The sequence below is a fragment of the Camelus dromedarius genome, chromosome 3 (genome assembly GCF_036321535.1).
Source record: "Camelus dromedarius isolate mCamDro1 chromosome 3, mCamDro1.pat, whole genome shotgun sequence".
NCBI classification, from domain to species: Eukaryota; Metazoa; Chordata; class Mammalia; order Artiodactyla; family Camelidae; genus Camelus; species Camelus dromedarius.
In genome coordinates, this window is record NC_087438.1 from 69,578,914 (window position 1) to 69,596,263 (window position 17,350).

Below are 17,350 nucleotides of genomic sequence, written 5' to 3' on the forward strand. Positions count from 1 at the left end.
TAAAGTATTCTCCATTCCTATCCTTCCATAAGCCAACTTCTAATTCAATTAGCAGTCCATTCTATAAATATAATAAATACATCACAAATATGTTTTACAAATTAATAAATATACTTATTCTACATATTTATAGTTTATAAATATATTATGAATATAAGTAAATATTAATTACTTCATAAGTCTATATGATATGTATCATATGTTATATATTTATCATATGAAATATGTAATACATAGTTTAGTTATATTACATAAATTATTGAACTTAATGTGAAATATTTTAATTTTTATTGTAAATACAAAGCATAAACACACATTACAAACACACTTTTAAACATCATAAGCATGCTTCCACACATACACACACACGAGACATCCTTATTCTTTTTCCATCATGTCTTGCTAAAGTCCAGTTTAAAGTTTTCAAAATAAGTAAATGCATTCCCATATTTTTATAAACCTATATACAACAAGAAAGTACCCATCACAAAAGTGTCAGAAATAGTGCTATGAAACTTCAAATAGCCTTTACCTACTGGGAATAGTAAAAAATTGTGGAATAAATTGAAAAAAAATGAAGAAAGCAAAGAAACCACCAATCTTTTTAGATTAAAAGTCCCATGTCAAAGTGCAGCACCCATTTTGAAATGACAGAAGTAGCTAGAAAAATTGTGACTTTTTTGTATGTGTGTAAGTTTGTTTATGTTTGTCTTTTGTACTTGTGTATATGTGTGTTCAGGTCAAATAAAGGGATCAATTAAATTATCTTGTGGAAGACATAAGGAATTACCAAAGCACTCAAAATATTTATAATATATATGAAAATTGATAAAAAGAAAAGCAATTTCACAAAATAACTATCCCAAAATATTCTTTCTTCTTCCTAGGCCCATCTCTTAGATGAATAGGTAGATGATCACAGTAAGATGAGAGAATGGCATGTGTGCTATTAGGGAGCTACCATTAATCAGCTTAATAAATTTGATCATATAAATAGACATAGATGAATGAGTATACAGACAGATAAGTATCAGTCTATTTTAAGTTTCTAGAGCCAATGGTTTAAGCGAATAATGATTTGATGTATCAATAGTAGCTTTTAAAATCTTACCTTCAGTTACTACATTCATTTGATAATTTCTACCACTAAGGTATGGAAAAGCAAATAAAAGTGATCCAAATCCTACTAAAAAGGAAGAAACTGCAATCCATCTTGGTATGTTTCCTTTCCCTCCGCAGTATGCTATAAACACAACTACCAGGCAAAATGAAATATCGTAACTCAATGACAACACAAGACTCCCAATGGTTGTCAGATGATTATCCTGAAAACTGTTGCTGCTCAGATTTACAAGACCAAACACAATACCTAAAATGTGAAAAGAAAAGAAGAAAGCAATAATTGCATAAAATTATTTTTACAAAGACAAAGTAAATCATTAAAAAATGAACAATTTACAACGATTTAAGTTTATTTTACGTTATTCTGAATGTTTGAGATCTATAAGCACATAATTCCTTTTCTAAAACACTAATAGGTCTTAATCTCTATGAAATATTTGCTACTTGAATTTTTGTAATTAATTTAAAATTATATTTATGAGTAATTTACTGAAAAATATGCTCTTTTTAATCATCTCACTGTACTGATCCTATATTTTAATGTATTATGTTTCAGTTAAAATGTATAGCCTGTTGCACAGCAAAGGAAACTACACACAAAATGAAAAGACTGGGAGAAAATATTTTCAAATGATGCAATCAAAAGGGCTTAACTTTCAAAATATACAAACAGCTCATACAACTCAATAACAAAAAGTCAAACAACCCAATCAAAAAAGGGCAGAAGGCCTGAACAGACACTTCTCCAAGGAAGACATACAGATGGCCAATAGGCACAAGAAAAAATGCGCAATATCGCTAATTATTAGAGAAATGCAAATCAAAACTACAATGAGGTATCACCTTACACTAGTCAGAATGGCCATCTTTAAAAAGTCCACAAACGAAAAATGCTAGAGAGGGTGTGGAGAAAATGGAACCCTTCTATGTTGTTGGTAGGAATGTAATTTGGTACAGCCCCCATGGAAAATAGTTTGGAGATTACTTAAAAAACTAAAAATAGACTTACCATAATCCAGCAATCCCACTCCTGGGCATATATCTGGAGAAAACTCCAATTTGAAAACATACATGCACCCCAATGTTCACAGCAGCACTATTTACAACAGCCAAGACATGGAAGCAACCTAAACGTTAATTGACGGATGACTGGATAAAGAATATGTGGGGTGTGTATATACATACTACTCAGCCATTAAAAATAATGAAGTAATGCCATTTGCAGCAACAAGGATGGACCTAGAGATTATCGTACTAAGTGAAGTAAGTCAGACAGAGAAAGATAAATATCAAAATATCACATGATATCACATGTGGAATCTAAAAAAAAATGAAACAAATGACCTTATTTACAAAACAGAAATGGACTCACAGATATAGAAAACAAACTTATGCTTACCAAAGAAGAAGGTCGGGGGAGGGATAAAGAGGGATAAATTATGAGTTTGGGATTAGCAGATACAAACTACTACATATAAAATAGATAAACAAGGTCCTAACGTATAGCACAGGGAACTATATTCAATATATTATCATAACTTATAATGAAAAAGAGTATGTGTGTATATATGTATGACCGAATCACTATGCTGTACATCAGAAACTAACACAACAGTGTAAATCAACTATACTTCAATAAAAAAGAATAAATAACAATCTAATCTTATCTCCCATCTAGAATAGGAAATAAAATGTTGAAAAAGTTGAAGCCCAACATGTACTTCTCAAATGCATTCTTCTTTCTCACTCCATAACCCATACCCTACATCTGAAGTTTACAATTTCTAAACCATTTTAACACTTTTTTTTGACAATGTATTCATCCTTAAACAATGTAGAGTATCATTTGTCATGTGTCTATCTCTGGGGTTAGGGTATTAACTCCCCTTCTAATTCAGGAATATTATATAACCAAATTTGTACAGTTATCTTCCACAGCACTATAAAATAGTAAGGGAAAGAGAAAAAATTAAAAACTGAAATACACACACACACAAAATGTATATATGTTTGTGTGTGTGTACACATAAAACAAACAAGAAAAATGCCAGCTGCTAGTTATTCTTCTAAGTGGTTATGAGACCACAGTCAATATTTATTAACTTCCTTATTCCATTATTCACCCTCTCTTCTTCCCCTTTATCTCAGATAACATACATAGGTTGCAATCATAAAGCATATGCCTCCACCCTACAGAACAGTGCCCAAACTTTTGATTGTTGTCTCCTAGCTGAAGCCTCATCTGAGTCTTCAATAGGACATTATAATTACCAGTAAGGCCAAGAGTTTCTGGTTACTGAGCTATGTAGTAAGACCAGTGAATTCCATGAATATGAACTTTCTGATGTACTTCTTTTGCTGTAAAATGAGTTCCTTCATTAAAAGCAAAATGATCAGGATGGTGTATAAGGCATTTATTAAGTCCAATTACAGTTGTTCTGGCAGAACCATGGTGATAAAAGAACCTAGATCTACAATAAATATCTATTTCAGTGAGAAGAGATTATCTCCCACTCTGTAATAGAAGTAGATAACATAATCAACCTGCCTCCAGGTAGCTGGTTGGTTTCATTAGAGGATGGAGTTATTTCCTGGATTGTATTGCAATTTTCCCACTGGCCATTCAGGTACTCAGAAATGCAATAGCCAGATCAGTGCTGGTGAAGATAAATCCTTGCATTCAGTTCTCCTACAACTTCATCCTTGATGCAATTGTCACTATAAATACAAGTCCATTGAACAAGACAAACAATGGCAAAGGAAAGAGGCTGATTAATAATCACAAGATGATCTAACCAACGAGGTGAAAGACTTATACACGGAAAACTATAAATCATTGATGAAGGAAATTAAAGAAGACTTTAAAAAATGGAAAGATATCCTGTGCTCCTGGAATGGAAGAATCAGTACTGTTAAAATGGTCATACTGCACAAGGTAATCTACAGATTTAATGCAATCTCTATCAAATTATCCAGGACATATTTCACAGAACTAGAACAAATCATAATAAAATTTATATGGAACCACAAAAGACCTAGAATTGCCAAAACATTACTGAAGAAAAAGAAAGAGGCTGGAGGAATAACTCTCCCAGACTTCAGACAATACTACAGAGCTACAGTAGTAATCAAGACAGCATGGTATTGGTACAAAAACAGACGTATGGACCAATGGAACAGAATAGAGAGCCCAGAAATGAACCCACAAACTTTTGGTCAACTAATCTTCGACAAAAGAGGCAAAAATATACAATGGAATAAAGACAGTCTCTTCAGCAAATGGTGTTGGAAAAACTGGACAGCAGCATGTAAATCAATGAAATTAGAACACTCCCTTACACCATACACAAAAATAAACTCAAAATGGATCAAAGACTTAAACATAAGACAAGATACAATAACATCCCAGAAGAAAATATAAGCAAAACATTATGTCACATACATCTCAAAAATGTTCTCCTAGGGCAGTCTACCCACACAAAAGAAATAAAAGCAAGAATAAACAAATGTGACCTAATTAAACTTACAAGCTTCTGCACAGCAAAGGAAACCATAAGTAAAACAAAATGATAACCTACAGAATGGGAGAAAACTTTTGCAAATGATGAAACCGACAAAAGCTTGATCTCCAGAATATATAAGCAGCTCATATGAATTAATAAGAAAAAAACAAACAAACCAATCCAAAAATGGGCAGAAGACCTAAACAAGCAATTCTCCAAGGAAGACATACAAATGATCAATAGGCACATGAAAAAATGCTCAATATCACTAATTATCAGAGAAATGCAAATCAAAACTACAATGACACCAGTTAGAATGGCCATCATTCAAAAGTCCACAAATAACAAATACTGGAGAGGCTGTAGAGAAAAGGGAATCCTCTTACACTGCTGGTGGGAATGCAGTTTGGTGCAGCCACTGTGGAAAACAGTGTGGAGATTCCTGAAAAGACTAGGAACAGACTTATCATATGACCCAGGAATCCCGCTCCTGGGCATATATCCAGAAGGAACTCTACTTCAAAAAGACACCTGCACCCCAATGTTCATAGGAGCATTATTTACAATAGGCAAGACATGGAAACAGCCTAAATGTCCATCAACAGATGACTGGATAAAGAAGATGTAGTATATTTATACAGTGGAATACTATACAGCCATAAAATGACAACATAACACCATTTGCAGCAACATAAATGTCCCTGGAGACTGTCATTCTAAGTGAAGTAAGCCAGAAAGAGAAAGAAAAATACTATATGAGATTGCTCATATGTGGAATCTAAAAAAAAAAAAGAACAAATACAAAACAGAAACAGACTCATAGACATAGAATACAAACTTGTGGTTGCCAAGGGAGCAGGGGGTGGGAAGGGACAGACTGGGATTTCAAAATTTGTAGATACTGGCAGACATATGCAGAATAGATAAACAAGATTATACTGTATAACACAGGGATATATATACAAGATCTTGTGGTAGCTCACAGCAAAAAAAAAAAATGTGACAATGAATATATGTTCATGCATAACTGAAAAGTTGTGCTTTACATTGGAATTTGACACATTATAAAATGACTATAACTCAATGAAAAAAAGTTAAAAAAAATCACAAAATGATTATCTGTCTACCTTGTTACTGAGAAGTTCCTCTGCAATAGATTTCTTTGGTGAACATTCACATAGGATAACTTTGCCTATTCAGAGAGACCTAATACTTACCCAACCCTTTCCTAGTTATCAAACAGCCAAACCAGTAAGCAATGGCAGCATAGTATCTAGGCAATATCAACTCTTTAATATTAGTCTTGCCCAGTGGGAGGATTTCCTTTTCCCTCTGTTTTTCAGGGCTTTAATGCTATATATAGAATTATACTACAGCATACTTTTGCCTTCAAAAAAACCACAAGTTCATAAAAAATTATGTTCTTTCTTAGTAATGGGAGGTGTAAATGAAGAAATTTTTCCTTCATTTGAGAACATGTAGCTCTGCACACACCATACCAATTGGTCCCTAAAGACAATGCTGAAGTCACAGGCAAATTTTTGGTGTATAAGATAAGATATTATCTCCAGGACAGATTTTTTGTTAGTCATTCTGGGAGAGGCTGGCATCTAATTCCAGTATGAGTCTAGCAATAAGGAGTGGTAAAGTCAGCCATGGGGGCAATCCTCATTCCCTTAACTCAGAAGAAGCAAATTCAGTGGCTCCAAACAAGGAATTGCTTTTTTTTCAGACAAAGGAAAAGTAGCTGCTCCTATTGGAAAATGAGGTTTAGAATTTTAGGATTTATGGTTGTCAAATTTACTGAATTCCACTCAAATGCCTTTGTCCCATTTCTCAAGGTTCCACTCCTCTCCAATCAATGCCCCAACTCTCAGATAAGTGATCTTGTGAATTTATGAATTTAACTTATGTTGTAATTTTACAACTGTGAATTAGAGTTGGTACTGTTCCAAATATGTAGTATGTGGCTAAAAGTGGTAAGACTCTCACAGAACCATCAGAGAAGCTCATACATTTTCTAATTATGTCCTAAATTTCTCATTTTCTTCCTGTAAATTGTTCAGGACAATGAGAAGCATTGACCACAATCTTTGTGGTCAAAAGTTCCACCACAGGAGTCAATTGCAGAAGCTACTAGTCTCCCAAGTCTTGCCTCTAATAAGACCTTTATACCAGGCAACATTTTAAATAACTCTTTTGTCACTACATGCCATTAATTTCCAGTGTACCATTTTCCACAGGCACAAACATTGCTTTTTTCATTGTTTTCAAGCTTAATGAGGTCAGAAAATCAATTCCAGATTCCCATCTCTGAGGGATGATTTGCTTGTATTTTTCCTAGTTCAAAGCCTGGTATGGAATACTACATAAAAAATATGATTTTTATAATTTATAGACAAATTAGTTTTATTACACTGATAAAGCTAAAATTTCAGTCAAAAACTTTTCAAATATCTTTGTATAATATATGATGATATTTACAAAATGAAGGAGTATTATACCTGCTATACACCCATACAGTTTAACCAACCTCTTACCATACTTACCTCTAATGAAACGTTATTCATTTTTCTTCTGAAGAATATATTTTTAATATGATCTTATTTGTTCTTATAAAATTAACTGCAATTCATTAAAGTTGCTTTTTATAGTTTTGCAGTAAAGAATTGTCTCAGCAGGCCTGAGTGCTCAAAAAAGGCCTGACTTCAAGACACACAGAAGCTTGGCCTGGTTTCTTCTGGACTTTGTCTCGTGTGCCTTTTCCCATTGCTAATTTCAATCTGCATCTTTTCACTGTAATAAATCATAACCATGAACGTAACACCTTCTTCCAAGTCCTTCTAGTGAATCATTCAGTCTGAGTGAGGTCTTAGGGATCAGCAATATAGCAGTTAATAAATCTAAAGTTGTTAAGGTCTCCAAATGACTCTTCACTGCAGATCATAGTATTTTAATTGAGAAAACACTCTCTACAAGTATGTAAGTATCTAATAAACTTAGAGAAAACACTACTAAATAATGTCTTCAGTTTTATTTTTGTACTGATGTATTTTGGCTAAAATACTTCATTCAGAGAATCTTTCTTTGACAAATACTTTATAAGAAAAAATTCTTCAAGTAAGTTGTCCCCAATTATGATTATTTTGAGTGTTTCACCAAATTTAAGTGTGTAAAGCCACAGACCTCCTTAATTTCATTCTATTATATGAAAATGAATCATTGTAATTCAGTATACTAATATAAGAACAAAAGCCACATAAACATCAAAATGCAGAAAAAGCATTTAATAAAATCCAGTATCTTTCCATAACAAAAACACTCAATGAACTACGAATAAAAGTCAACTTCTTCAATCTGATGAAGTACCTATATGGAGAACCTACAAAATACTTACAAATTTAATTAGAGTTACAATATGACCCAGCAATACAACTCCTAGGTATAAACTTCAGAGAAATGAAAATAAGTACCCACACAAAAACTTACAGACATTTCTATTTCCACCTGTAAGGAACTTAGAAGTCACCTATTTCCTAACATGTAACAAAACTGTTCAGACTGAAACATTAACAACCCATCTTGGATAAATAAAAGAAGGGAAGACACAGAGCAAACCTGACAAAATTTTTAATTTGTCATTATAATTCATTAGTCCATACATTTATATATTTTGCTCCTTTTATTTTTTAATTGATGTATAGTTTATTTACAATGTTGTGTTAGTTTCAAGTGTACAGCAGAGTGATTCAATTATGTGTGTGTGTGTGTATATATATATATATATATATATATATATATACACACACACGTATATATCTTCTTTTTCAGATTATTTTCCATTATAGGTAATTATAAGATATTAAATATAGTTCCCAGTGATATAGAGTAAGCCATTTTTGGTGATCGATTTTATATATAGGAGTGTGTATATGTTAATCCCAAACTCCTAACCTATCCCTCCCCCACTCTTTCCCCTTTGGTAACCATGAATTTCTTTTCTGTCTGTGAGTTCATTTCTATTTTGTAAATAAGTTCATTTGCTTCATTTTTTTAGATTCCACACATAAGCAATAACATATGATACTCGACTTCTCTTATCTGATTTACTTCATTTAATATGGTAATCTCTAGGTCCATCCATGTTGCTGCAAATGGCGTTATTTCATTCCTTTCCCTGGCTAATATTCCATTTTATATACACACTGCATCTTCTTTATCCCTTCATCTGTCAGTGGAGATTTAGGTGGCTCCGTGTCTTGGCTATTGTAAATAGTGCTACCGTGAACATTGGGGTGCATGTATCTTTTTGAATTAAGGGTTTTTTTCCCCAGATATATACCCAGAAGTGGGATTGATGGATCATATCATAACTCTATTTTTAGTTTTTTCTTGAGAAAAAAAGAACAGAGCTGGAGAAATCACGCTTCCTGACTTTAGGCTATACTACAAAGCCACAATAATCAAAACACTATGGTACTGGAATAAAAACAGACATATAGATCAATGGAATAGGATAGAAAGCCCAGAAATAAACCCACACACTTATGGTCAATTAATCTACAACAAAGGAGGCAAGAAATATGATGGACTAAAGACAGTCTCTTCAATAAGTAGTGCTGGGAAAACTGGACAGGAATGAAATGTAAAGGAATGAAATTATAACATTCTCTAATATCATACATAAAAATAAACTCAAAACAGATTAAAGACCTAAATGTAAGACTAGATACTCTAAGGATACTAGAGGAAAACATAGGCAGAACATTCTTTGACATAAATCACAGAAATATTTTTTTGGATCTATCTTTTAGAGTAATGGAAATAAAAACAAAAAAACCCAAATGGGACCTAATTAAACTTAAAAGCTTTTGCACAACAAAGGCAGCCATAAACAAAATGAAAAGACAATATACAGAATGGGAGAAAATATTTGCAAATGGTGTGACTGACAAGGGATTAATTTGTAAAATATACACACAGCTCATACAGCTCAATATCAAAAAGAACATACAACCCATCAAAAATGGGCAAAATATCTAAATAGATATTTCTCCAATGAAGACATCCACGTGGCCAATGCGCACATGAAAAGATGCTCAATATCTCTAATTATCAGAGAAATGCAAATCAACACTCCAATGAAGTATCACCTCACACCAGTGATAATGGCAATCTTCAAAGTCTACAAATAAATGCTGGAGAAAGTGTGGAGAAAAAGGAACCCTCCTACACTGTTGGTGGGAATGTAATTTGGTGCAGCCACTATGGAGACCAGTATGGAAGTTCCTTAAAAAACTAAAAATAGAGTTACCATGAGTCCAAACATTTACATTTTGTGTTTGATTTCCAGAAATATCTGCTGTATGGTTAAAATAAATGGCAGTTTCTTTTAGGGCTTTGATAGGAGCCCTTGAATACTCAGACCATGACCTGAGCTGAGAGTTAACAAATCAAAGTTTGTCATTTTCTCTTCATAACTGCTTAAGGAGACACAAAAGACTCCATTGAACACCAGAGTCCTTATGGACATCATTACCACCATAACATAAAGTACAGCATCCACTTGGCTTTCAAGGTATGTGCTTCATTTGAAAGGTCATCCCAACCAAGCACAGGTGGTAGCTTGATTAATTATGATGCCACTACATGCCAAGAACTACTACCGATCTGATCAAAGAGCTCAAATTAAAGGCATAATAAAACCAATCCTAAAATTCCATTCTTTATAAATATATCTTCTGGGCTACTGTTGATATCAATTTCATAAAAGTGTTGATCCAATCAAAAGAGAGAAACCACATAGTAATTTGAACAGGAAAAGTTTGATATAAAGAATTATTAACCTACATGCACCCCAATGTTCTTAGCAGCCAAGACATGGAAAAAACCTAAATGTCCATCGACAGATGACTAGATAAAGAAGTTGTGGTAAATTTATACAGTGGAATACTACTCAGCCATAAAAAAGAATATTTGCAGCAACACAGATGGACCTGGAGATTGACATTCTAATTGAAGTAAGCCAGAAAAAGAAAAATACCATATGATATCACTTGCATGTGGAATCTAAAAAAAAGACAAATGAGCTTATTTACAAAACAGAAACAGACTCACAGAATATAGAAAACAAACTTATGGTTACCAGGGGGGAAAAGGGTGGGAAGGGATAAATTGAAAGTTTGAGATTTGCAGATACTAACTACTATATAGAAAATAAATAAACAATATGTTTATACTGTATAGCACAGGGTACTATATTCAATAATTTATAGTAACCTATAATGAAAAACAATATGAAGATAAATATATATGTATATGTATTACTGAACTGTTATGCTGTACACCAGAAATTGACACAACATTGTAAACTGACTATACTTCAATAAATTTAAAAAAGATTGTGACAGCTGGCAAAGAAAAATATCTAAAGGGCTTAGGTCCATTTTCACAGAGCAGGCAAAAAGGATGAGTTTGGAGCAAAAAGGCAATAAACTGATACTGATACTGATACTGATACTGATATACAGAGGCAATAAATTGACAAATGGATTCTGAAAGAGTTTGTATTGGCATCCAACCCTACATAAACTCTTTCAGAAAAAAGAAGAAAGGAACACATCCCAATTAATCAATGAGGCCAGTATAACCTGATACTGAATACAGACAAAAGCATTCCAAGTAAACTATAGACCAGCCTTCTCATTAAAAAAAATTCTTTGCAAAATTTTGGCAAATTGAATCCAGCAATATATAAAAAAGATAATAGGCCAATAACAAAGGTTTATCCCCAGAATGCAAGGTTGGTTAAACATCCAAAAATCAAAAAACACAATATATAATGTTAATAAAATAAATAAAAGAGAAACATATGATGGTCTCAATAGCTAATGGAAAAAACACTTGATAAAATTCAACACCACTGATGAAAATTCCTAACCAACTAAGAATAAAAGGAAACATCTGCAAACTGATAAAGGTCATCTACAGAAAATCTGCAGTTAACATATTTAATTGTGAAACGCTAAATGATTTCTACCTAAAAACAGGAAAAATAAATGAACATCTCTTTTCAAAACTTCTCTTCAGCATTGTACTGGACGTCCCAGAGAGTGCAACAAAGCAAGAAAAAGAAATAAAAAGCATACAGATTGGGAAGAAAGAAGTAAAAATGTCTTAATTCATGATCACATGATTATGTAGTTAAGAATCCTAAGAAATGTGCCACAAGACTTCTAAAACTAATAAGTTAATTTACCAAACATGCAGGATAGAAGACCTAGGTAAGTAAGTAGATATATCATAGTCAGGCATCAGAACATTCAATATTGTTAAAATGTCAATTTTCTCCAAACGTATAGAATCAAAGAATCCCCAATTAAAATCCCAGTAAGCTTTTTTAACAGAATTCAACAAATTGATTCTAAAATTAATGTGGAAAGGCAAAGTATCTAGAATAGCCAAAACAACCTTCAAAAAGAACAAAGTCAGAAAAATATCTGATTCCAAAACATACAATAAAACCAGAGTAATCAATGCAATACAGTATTTGCATCAATTAGACATATTAGGTCAACAGAACAGGATAGAGAAGCTAGAAATAGACTTAGAGAGAGAGATCAGAATTTCAGCAAAAGTGCCAAGGTAATGCAATGTGTTAAAAGACAGTCTGTTTGATATATCATGCTAGAATAGTTTCTATATGGAAAAAATGAATCTTGACCCTTTCCATACACAAAAAAATCCATTCAAAATGGGTCAGAGATGTAAACATAAGAGCTAAACCATAAAACTTCTAAAAGACAACAAAGAAAATCTTAATGACACTGAGTTAAGCAATACTTTCTTTGATAGAAAACAAAAAGAATGAACAATTAAAAATTAATAAATTGGACTTCAACAAAAGAACACTTCAAGAAGACACAAGAAAATGAAAAGACAATCTGCAGATCTGTGGGGAGAGGGAGAGAGGGAGGCAGGCAGGCACGGCCTGAGTCTGGTCATAAGAAATGATTAAAAAAAACCCATATTGAAGTTCAACATACAGAATGAAGGACCCATATACGTTAAAACTTACATGGACATAAGAAGTGGGAAAAAATGAGGAACTGCTGCAGATTAAAGACGTCTAAAACAAGACAACTAAATGTGACGTGTGTTCCTGGACTGAATTTTGTACCGAAAAGGAAAAGGAGACAATGCTGAGACAGTTGGCAACATGTGAGTGGGGCCACCAATCATAAAGTGATGGCAGTGTCACACTGGGATTCCTGACTGGGCGGGCTGATTATGTAGGAGAGTGTCCTCACTTTGGGAAGATACACACTAGAGTATTGAGCAGTAATGGGCCCCCATGTCTGAAAAAGTCTATACGTATAGGACAGAAAAGGTGAAGGAACAAATGTGGTAAAGTATAAACAACTGGAGAATCTGGGTGAAAGGGAGGCAGGAATTCTTTGTATTACTTTTGAACCCATTCAGTGCTTTTGAAATTGTTTCAAAACTGTTTAAAATGTAACAATAAACAATAAATAGATTATTTGATAAATAGATAAGTGAAGCGATATACCATATTTATGAAAGTAAGACTCAATATTATACCCAAACTGTGCTAATGATCTGTATGAAGTCAGTTAACAAGTAGGGGAGCTAAAAACCATTCACTGCAACTGCTTAATAAAAACCTTTACTGGCTCCACATTACCCACCCACCTAGTAAGGGGACAATGCCTGTAAAGCACCTGACTTACTAACCTAGTACATTAATGGTAAGTAAACGCCTTTTAGTATCCCGTCAAAACTCTCAGTCTGGTATTTAAAGACCTTCATAATGTGGCCACAATTTGTCTTTTCCTTTTTTTTTTTTACTCATTTATGTATTTAATACAAATTTATTGTCTTTTCTGCCTCAGTCACTATATTAGGTCCTGGGGAGACACAATGAATAAAATAAATTTAATTGCCGTTTTCGGTGGTTAGGTGAAACTATTATCCAAGCCAAACTCACCACTAACCATTCTGAAAAAGGGCTTTCCTGTATCTCAATGTTTTTCATTTCCTTATTCAATAAACATGCAACTACATTCCCAGTTATCACTGTACCCATTTATCAAGGCATGATTCAAAAGCTTCTTTCTCAAAGAAACTTCTTTGATGATTTCTCAAGTCAAATAATGACCATTTATTTGTTCCTCTCATATACATATAGCCTTTTTACTTAAGTTATTTAGACAAAGAAATTTAGAGCAGAAAGAGATCATGTCTGGCAAACTCCAGTACCATTAGTGTAAACCGGTTTGTAAAGAATCTAGGTTTAATAGGACTGGTGAGGGCTGTGGCCAAGTAAAGAATATACGCCCCCGCCTTTAAAAGCATTCGAATTCACATTCTTCTTCAAACTGTGGGCAAAGGTACACCTTCTAGTTGGGTTCTCTGATATAGACTGAGGTCCCACTCCACCTCCTCAGCTCACACATAAGGAAACAAGATCCAGGCAGGAAGTACCTTGGCCAGTGTGTCTCAAAGTTCTGGGCAGAAGCAGAAACAACCTGGTGGTCACAGACACTGTTTTCAACTTTTTTAATCCCCCAGCTGATTCAGCCTTGAGTGACTGAATGTCTCAGGGTTGGTGACCAAACACAGGTTAAATGACTCAACAGTACGCTCTCTGCATCTGGCTATCTGGAGGTCAGGCCCCTTTCACTCACACTGTGAGGTGGGATTGCCTCAGTCAGGTGCCTGATGAGGTGAAGCTGTGACCGGAGCCCATACCCAAGGGAGCGGCCGTTTAACCTGCTTTGATTCCGGACATACCTCGACAACGCTGGGGAGTGCAGCGACATCAAGCCGGGCCCCCACACGGTTCTCCACACACACACCTAGCCCCTTCCCCCCTCCCCCACGTAGGCAGACCCCTGGCGCCCCCCTTCGCCCCCAACAAAGCCTCTCCTCTACCCAGCCCCCACCTCAGGCTTACCTTGAGAGATGACCAAGATGCAGAAAAAAACTAGGAAGAAGCGGACGTTGTTAAAACACGGACAGCGGGGAATAACCACACAGCCTAAGCCGCAAAGCCCCTCCAAACTCTCTTTCTGTTGTTCTTGTACCTTCTTGGTACTGGAGGGCGAGGTGTGAGACAGGTTGCTTTCCTTTTCTTGTAATTCTGCCTGGCTGGCTGGAACGGTCCTCAAGCCTGCGTTTTCTTCCCCAGCTTCCCTGGCCTGCAAGGGCTTGCGGACCTCGGCAGGCTTGGCCTGCGAGGCCTTGGGCTCCACTTCCGCTAGGTCTTCCTGCATGGCGCTCCGCGGGCCGGCTGGGGCGGGGTCCTGGCTCACGTCGGTCCGCGCAGGGCGGGCGGGGCGCGGGCGCGGCTCCCACTGGCGCAGAGCGGCCTGCTCTTCGAGCTCCAAGCGAAAAGCCTGCGAGGCTCGGGCGTGGGGGCCAACGGGGCATCCGCAACCCAGACCTCCAGAGGGAACGTTTCTCCTTGGGCAGGAGGCAGACGTCCCGTGGGGAGGTTGACAGTTGGCCCGGCTGACAGTTGGCCTGGGAGAACTTCCAGGGCTGTATAATTCTTTGCTCCCACGTGGGGGAGGAGGAGGGGTGGGGAAGCTAGTACTGCTGGATTCTGGTAACTGCTCACACAGACAGGGAACGCCACAGTAACTCTAATGGAAAGGATCCATTAGATGGTTTGATTCACTAGCATCAGAGGATGAGAGGGCAGGACCAGAGATGGCAGGACCAGGAGAGGGCAGGCCCAGGAGCAGGCAGGACCAGGTGAGGGCCGGGACAGGTGAGGTCAGGCCCAGGAGAGGGCAGGACCAGGAACTGTCAGGCCCATGAGAGCACAGGACCAGGAGAGGGCAGGCCCAGGAGAGAGCAGGACCCAGTGAGGGTAATCCCAAGAGAGGGCAGAACCAGTAGAGGGCAGGTCCAGGTGAAGGCAGGTCCAGGAGGGGGCAGGACTAGAAGAGGGCAGGCTCATGTGAGCACAGGCCCAGGAGAGGGCAGACCCAGGAGAAGTCAGGACAATGTTAGGGCAGGCCCAGGGTAAGGCAGGAACAAGAGATCAGGCCCACGAGAGTGCAGGACCAGGTCAGGGCAGGCCCAGGAGAGGGCCCTCTCCTGGGCCTGCCCTCACCTAGTCCTGCCCTCTGCTGGGCCTGCCCTCACCTGGGCCTGCCCTCACCTGTTCCTGCCCTCTCCTGGGCCTGCCCTCACCTAGTCCTGCCCTCTGCTGGGCCTGCCCTCACCTGGGCCTGCCCTCACCTGTTCCTGCCCTCTCCTGGGCCTGCCCTCACCTTGGCCTGCCCTCACCTAGTCCTGCCCTCTGCTGGGCCTGCCCTCACCTGGGCCTGCCCTCACCTGTTCCTGCCCTCTCCTGGGCCTGCCCTCACCTAGTCCTGCCCTCTGCTGGGCCTGCCCTCACCTGGGCCTGCCCTCACCTGTTCCTGCCCTCTCCTGGGCCTGCCCTCACCTTGGCCTGCCCTCACCTAGTCCTGCCCTCTGCTGGGCCTGCCCTCACCTGGTCCTGCCCTCTCCTGGTCCTGCCCTTACCTGGGCCTAAACTCTCCTGGGGTTGCACTGACCTGGGCCTGCGCTCACTTGGGCCTGCCACACGTGCGCCTGCCCTCTCTTGGTTTTGCCCTATCCTGATCCTGCTTGCACCTGGGCCTACCCTCTCCTGGGTCTGACCTCTCCTGGGCATGCTCTCACATGGTCCTGCCCTCTCCTGGGCCTGCCCTCACCTTGTCCTGCCCTCACCTGGGCCTGCCCTCACCTGGGTCTACCTTCACCCTGTTCCGCCCTCTCCTGCGTTTGCATTCTCCTGGACCTGCCCTCACCTGGTGCTGCTCTGCCCTCTCCTGGGCCTGCCCTCTCCTGGGCCATTCCTCTTCTGGGCCAAATATTATTAGATCTCTCTGCAGTGCTTTACGTTACATATCATGCCTTTCTTTAGCACTTTACTTTAAGCCATCTTATTCAAGAATTAGTTGTATTTTGATTTCATTAAACTAGGGCTAAGAATTGTGGTAGGAAAGGTATGTTTTCTTTGTGTCTTTTCTAAGACTTATTCAGTGTATGACAGATCTTTGTGGACACCTCCCTTAAATATTGATGTCTACCTATTACACAAAATTTGCTTTCTCTTGACTCTTATCTATAGCTTACTCTTCCTGGCAACACAACTCCTTTCTTTTTTCTTTTGCTCAGTTTTCCTTCTCTATTCTAGTGAAAGTGCTTTGATACCAAAATAAGCTTACACAGTATTCATTCATTTCACATGTATGAAATATGTATGTGTAATATACATGTATAGAAATAAATGTTACACTGTAATGGGACTGTAGCAGATCCCTCAGTACTTACATGTCTTGTTAAAATTAATTACCTTGTACTCCCCTCAGAAATAGCCCTGGAGTTGACGAATAGGTGGAATATAATTCGAGGAATTGCTCCAAGGTCCTGTTGCTCCTTCATATATCCTGCTTTGCTGTCTGAAATTCCACATGTCCTTTCTGATAAACATTGTAGTTCCAGAAAAATCCTGCTAAAATATAAGTATTTGCTTAATAATCATAAGCACGTTAACTCTTCAATACCTTAGTATAAACTTGTTTATTTTTTTTAAACAGCTAGTTGCCTAGTTGTGGAATGCTTTCTTTCTCTCCATTTATTATTCTTTCATTCGTCCTCACATTCAGCACTTAATTTTTGTTATA

The 17,350-nt window shown here is 37.4% G+C and overlaps 1 protein-coding gene across 1 annotated transcript in view; it reads right to left on the minus strand.

The window, feature by feature from the left end:
* LOC105103085 (solute carrier organic anion transporter family member 6A1) overlaps positions 1-16,335 on the minus strand; it is a 71,719-nt gene extending 55,384 nt beyond the window's left edge. The window contains exons 1-3 of the mRNA XM_064478785.1: positions 16,306-16,335; positions 14,602-15,292; positions 1,112-1,369 (exon numbers count right to left, since the gene is read on the minus strand). Coding sequence (XP_064334855.1) covers positions 1,112-1,369; positions 14,602-15,292; positions 16,306-16,335 — 979 coding nt within the window. The remainder of the gene's footprint in view (positions 1-1,111; positions 1,370-14,601; positions 15,293-16,305) is intronic.
* Positions 16,336-17,350: the final 1,015 nt, after the last annotated feature.